The sequence below is a fragment of the Squalius cephalus genome, assembly GCF_949319135.1.
Source record: "Squalius cephalus genome assembly, chromosome: 17".
In the NCBI taxonomy this organism is placed as follows: Eukaryota; Metazoa; Chordata; class Actinopteri; order Cypriniformes; family Leuciscidae; genus Squalius; species Squalius cephalus.
In genome coordinates this window covers 21,677,215-21,683,214 of record NC_137138.1, presented here as the reverse complement: position 1 = coordinate 21,683,214, position 6,000 = coordinate 21,677,215, and the positions used below count along the sequence as shown (strand labels likewise).

At 39.5% G+C, this 6,000-nt stretch overlaps 1 protein-coding gene across 1 annotated transcript; it reads right to left on the bottom strand.

Annotated features, from left to right (window-relative positions):
• Positions 1-334: 334 nt before the first annotated feature.
• Positions 335-1,324, bottom strand: LOC307144866 (olfactory receptor-like protein OLF1; the record flags this gene model as incomplete). Its single annotated transcript, XM_079847526.1, has 1 exon — positions 335-1,324. The coding sequence occupies exon 1, from the start codon at positions 1,283-1,285 to the stop codon at positions 335-337; it is 951 nt and encodes a 316-aa protein (XP_079703652.1). The 5' UTR covers positions 1,286-1,324.
• Positions 1,325-6,000: the final 4,676 nt, after the last annotated feature.

Sequence of the window (6,000 nt, the reverse complement as noted above, 5' to 3'; positions counted from 1 at the left end):
TCATTTTTTATTTAACAACAAAATAATTTAAGCCTAAATTTAAGATGAAGCCTATGTATTTTATTTACATCCATGTGGATTACAATAGATGTAACGCAAACAAACCAAGAAACTTAATGTGATATACATAAATGAAACAAGAATGAGATTTCTGTAATAATAATCAAGTTTTAAATGTACAATAACCAGATTTATATATTTATCAACAATAAAATACAATTTGCTTCAGTCTCATATATTGTAACTTGGATCTAGCTTGTTCCACACATATTCATACTTTTTAACAGATTAAATTGAATTGTTTTCACAATGAACAGCAGAATGAATGCAGATTCTAAGCAACAGAAGGAACTGTTTTTCTGGAGGTTTTAGAAGCAACAGTGCATCTACAAAACGCTCTCTTCATTGCATTTTGCAGTTCTTTATTCCTCAAGCTGTAAATTATGGGGTTCAGCAGGGGTGTGAGCACAGAGTACAGCACAGCGATGACTATACGAACATCTGGGTCAAATTTAGCTACTCGATATGAGATATACACAAAGGCGGCTGAAACATATGAGATGCACACCACTGTCAGGTGGGACACACAAGTGCCCGCAACTTTGAGCTGCTGTGACTTGCTCATTTTTCTCATAGCTTTGCCAATAAAGACATACGAAATTAAGATGAAAAGAAATGTACTGAGAAGTGCAATGAGTGCGTTTGTTAAGGACAATATGCCGTTCCTGGTGGTGTCTACACAGGCAAGGCTCACTACTGAGGAGTGATCGCAGAACATGTGCCTAACAATATTGGGCCCGCAGTAAGGCAGCAAAGTCGCCCAAATAAATGAGGGCAGCACCATAACGGACCCAAAACCCCAAGCAGCAAATATCAATAGAATACAGAGCCGCCTGGTCATAATAGTTGTGTACCGCAGGGGGTTACAGATTGCTACGTACCGGTCAAACGCCATCACAGTCAGCAAAGCGCGCCCTGTCACTCCAAATGAGAGAAAGAAGTACATCTGTAAAAAGCATCCTGTTTTGGAAATGGTCTTGACCTCAGTCAGGAACACCGACAGCATTTTGGGAATGGTCACTGACGTGAACACAATATCAGAAAAGGACAAATTATGAAGGAAAAAATACATAGGAGTGTTGAGCTTGGGGTCGGTTCTAACAAGGTAAATGATCATGCTGTTTCCACACAGAACAGAAACATAGACAGTGAAGAAAATGGGCAGCACGTTTCTGTCCTTCAGTCCATCAAGGATGAAATATTCCACAGGCCCGCTGGTGTTCATTGTGGTGATATGCAAGCATGCAGATCCTGACTTGGTCAAGGAAATACTGTATATATAGAAAAATAACAGTAAAACAAAACAAAACAAAAAACTCTTACAATATGCAACTTATGCTGTATGTTGGGGATTCCTCATTATCTAAAGTACATACAGTTTTATGCTGTATCTTGAAAATGATGTAGTCTTTAAAGTATATGCACTCACATTAAACATTATAGAGAATCCTTTTACAATACACTGTTTACTAGTTATATGAATAAATCATAGTATAATATACTATATTAAACATTTTTTTATTTATATATATTTTATTATATATTGCTATTAATAAATAACATTGTGCCTTCAATGTTCCGATTTTTTTACTGCATTAAAAAAGAAATTATATATTAAAAAATACAATTTCTGGATGTGTAGAGAAATTGAACCAACCTTACAATAAAATATTAAGTGAAATGTAGAAAGTACTATACACTTTAGAGTACTATAGAGAGTCTCTAACAGTTGATAGTCATGTCAGTGTCTCTGGCATCTTCCTATGTGACAAACATTAAACACAGAAGGGGCTTTAAATGCGGTAATTTTCAAAGAGGAAAACCACACTGGGTTTTTTTTTTTTGTTTTTTTTTTTTAAACCAATTTCCATTTAATGCATAATGATGTTGTGCATTTTATATCCTTGGCAACAACTCTCGTGGTGCATCATTAAGAGGAGCAAATGATAGTTTTGTTTTGTTGTGTAAAATATAAACATATTATTACTATCATCATTATTATAAGCTGAAAATGTTTTAAAGATACAGTGAGGAAAATAAGTATTTGAACACCCTGCTATTTTGCAAGTTCTCCTACTTTGAAATCATGGAGGGGTCTGAAATTGTCATCGTAGGTGCATGTCCACTGTGAGAGACATAATCTAAAAAAAATAAATCCAGAAATCACAATATATGATTTTTTAACTATTTATTTGTATGATACAGCTGCAAATAAGTATTTGAACACCTGTCTATCAGCTAGAATTCTGACCCTCAAAGACCTGTTAGTCTGCCTTTAAAATGTCCACCTCCACTCCATTTATTATCCTAAATTAGATGCACCTGTTTGAGGTCGTTAGCTGCATAAAGACACCTGTCCACCCCATACAATCAGTAAGAATCCAACTACTAACATGGCCAAGACCAAAGAGCTGTCCAAAGACACTAGAGACAAAATTGTACACCTCCACAAGGCTGGAAAGGGCTACGGGGAAATTGCCAAGCAGCTTGGTGAAAAAAGGTCCACTGTTGGAGCAATCATTAGAAAATGGAAGAAGCTAAACATGACTGTCAATCTCCCTCAGACTGGGGCTCCATGCAAGATCTCACCTCGTGGGGTCTCAATGATCCTAAGAAAGGTGAGAAATCAGCCCAGAACTACACGGGAGGAGCTGGTCAATGACCTGAAAAGAGCTGGGACCACCGTTTCCAAGGTTACTGTTGGTAATACACTAAGACGTCATGGTTTGAAATCATGCATGGCACGGAAGGTTCCCCTGCTTAAACCAGCACATGTCAAGGCCCGTCTTAAGTTTGCCAATGACCATTTGGATGATCCAGAGGAGTCATGGGAGAAAGTCATGTGGTCAGATGAGACCAAAATAGAACTTTTTGGTCATAATTCCACTACGTGTTTGGAGGAAGAAGAATGATGAGTACCATCCCAAGAACACCATTCCTACTGTGAAGCATGGGGGTGGTAGCATCATGCTTTGGGGGGTTTTTTCTGCACATGGGACAGGGCGACTGCACTGTATTAAGGAGAGGATGACCGGGGCCATGTATTGCGAGATTTTGGGGAACAACCTCCTTCCCTCAGTTAGAGCATTGAAGATGGGTCGAGGCTGGGTCTTCCAACATGACAATGACCCGAAGCACACAGCCAGGATAACCAAGGAGTGGCTCTGTAAGAAGCATATCAAGGTTCTGGCGTGGCCTAGCCAGTCTCCAGACCTAAACCCAATAGAGAATCTTTGGAGGGAGCTCAAACTCCATGTTTCTCAGCGACAGCCCAGAAACCTGACTGATCTAGAGAAGATCTGTGTGGAGGAGTGGGCCAAAATCCCTCCTGCAGTGTGTGCAAACCTGGTGAAAAACTACAGGAAACGTTTGACCTCTGTAATTGCAAACAAAGGCTACTGTACCAAATATTAACATTGATTTTCTCAGGTGTTCAAATACTTATTTGCAGCTGTATCATACAAATAAATAGTTAAAAAATCATACATTGTGATTTCTGGATTTTTTTTATTTTTTTTTTTGATTATAGCCGCTTTCCGACCAAGTAGTTCTAGGAACTTAGTTCTAGGAACTGTCCACTTCTAAACAGTTCTAGGAACTACTCTCCCCCAAACTTGGGTTTGCTGTTTGCGTTCGCACTGGCCAAGTGGCCATAGGAACAGGTAGGAGGGGTAAGGGACTGACGCAAGCACGGCGACTTTTCTTTTGACAGAGCGACGGACCTTTATTTTGGCGGCGCTGAGAACGCCAGAGCAAACAATGCTCGCATTCTCTGTGTTCATTAGTTAGCGATCTGTCTAACAGTACTGTTTAATATCTTATTAGATAGAACTGTTAAAGAAAGTAGACAGTATATGAAAAAAGGTTATTAGCCTATGCCGTGTGGTTGATGTCCTGTGTTGCTAGCTGAGCAGAAATACATAATCATGTTTGACTTGCTCCCCTCAAAGTTGCGTTGGATTTTCTCTTCAGCATAAAGGTTTAGATGCCCATCTATCATGTTTTCCATGTTTGTATAGTTAGTTTATGGAGTAAATATATAGGCTATTAATCTGTGTGTTTACATTCTAGCTGTTTTAAAAATGGCGGGTGCTGGTGTTCCGCGTGCGTTCGGTCATCAGCGTACACTAACGTCACGGGTAGTTCCTATAGTGCTGGTTTAGACCCTACTCTGAAGTAGGACCAGAGAATGTCTAATATGGCGAGAAGTACACTTCCGGCTTCTGAACTGGTTGCAGTTCCTCTCTGATTCCATATGAGGGCGCTCACAGGACGAGTGCAGAATGAATGGAGGTCTATGGCGCTATACCAATAAAAATCCACTTTTCTCAGGATATAATTTTTTGTCTAGTAATTTGTCTAGTAAATTACACATTGCTGGGTGTTCGATTTTTTTGAGTCACTTATTTGCTTTAAAAAGTATTTTAAAGTGTCAATGACGTCATACACATGTACGACCAGAGATACTGCTTTACAGCAATCCTTCAGTCACTCTGGTGCTTTCGCACTCTGCACTTTCTTTTCTCTCGAGGCATCGACAACACAGCTGACACAGGTAAATACACGTGCTAGACTTGTTTTTGTTTTGTTTGTTTGTGGTCCCGCTTTGGATGCCACGATGCCATCAAGCGGGATCTCTGGTCGTAATCAGTCCTTCACTGACCAATCAGCGTCCATTAGCAGAATGCTAGCGTGTTATGGGCAACAACAACTCAACCTGTAAGAAATGAAAAGGACATAAGTACTCGTTCATTCAACTTTCGACCTAAAACCCATGTTGAACTTGCAAAATCTACAATCAGATCTGAGATTTCTCAGCGGCAATCGGGTGAAAGAGACAAATTTAGCCGTCTAGCCCCATTGACTCCCATTCATTTTGCACTCATGGCGATCGCCCCCAGTGGAACTCTGGTGGTACTACAACCAAAATTCGGTACAATAGGACTTAATAGGGAGTGGGCAGGCTCTCCGTAGACGGGCTCTGGTAGGACCTAAATTAGTTCCTACAAATGGAGTTCCTAGAACTAAAATCGTTCCTAGTTCCTGCGGTGCGAACGCGCCGACATCCGGGTACTTTAGCCAATAGTTCTAGGAACTGTGAAAAGGTTCCTCCGGAAAGCGGCTTATGTCTCTCACAGTGGACATGCACCTACGATGACAATTTCAGACCCCTCCATGATTTCTAAGTGGGAGAACTTGCAAAATAGCAGGGTGTTCAAATACTTATTTTCCTCACTGTACATCGTTTGAACCTCCTGCGAACTACACGAGCTCCGGAAGAACCGAAAGAACGCGTCCAACTAACGGACGCACCTAGAACGGACACTCACAGACACGCATTCCAGTTCAGCAACAAAAACCAATGCAAGTATTATTCTTTTTCAAGGTTTAAATGCATATTATCTGCCCCTGCTTAAGGTGATTTTGATTCTTTTGCTGGTTCTCAAGGTTCATTGTTTGTGATATATTTGCCACGCTGTGATTTGTTTTTCTGTCTTTCTTTATTTACTTTCCTTATATTGTTCATATATGTATTCTTTGTTAGATGTAGTTGTACATTTATAGTTTAATTTATTAAAAACCCATTATACGCTTGATTTTCTCTGTTTGCTGCTCACAGAACAAAAGCCTCTTAAATGTGTACGATTTTTAGCTACAAGCTGTAGGCTATTTGTGATCAGACTACTTTAGTTAATAATTTTGTAAAACAAGAAAGTTCTTCCTCATGGCCAGAGGAATAGCCTTTCTTGACAGTTTATAAGAAGAATCCTCCTTGAGAGTCGATAAGAAATCGCATGATTCGTTTGGCGGACAAACGAATTATTCTATGCGACATTAACTTTGTAGGAAGTCACAAATTTGATATATAGCCCATCTGTATATTCATAATTAATTGTAATTTGTTGTGGTTAATTATTTATATATAGAGATACAAATATA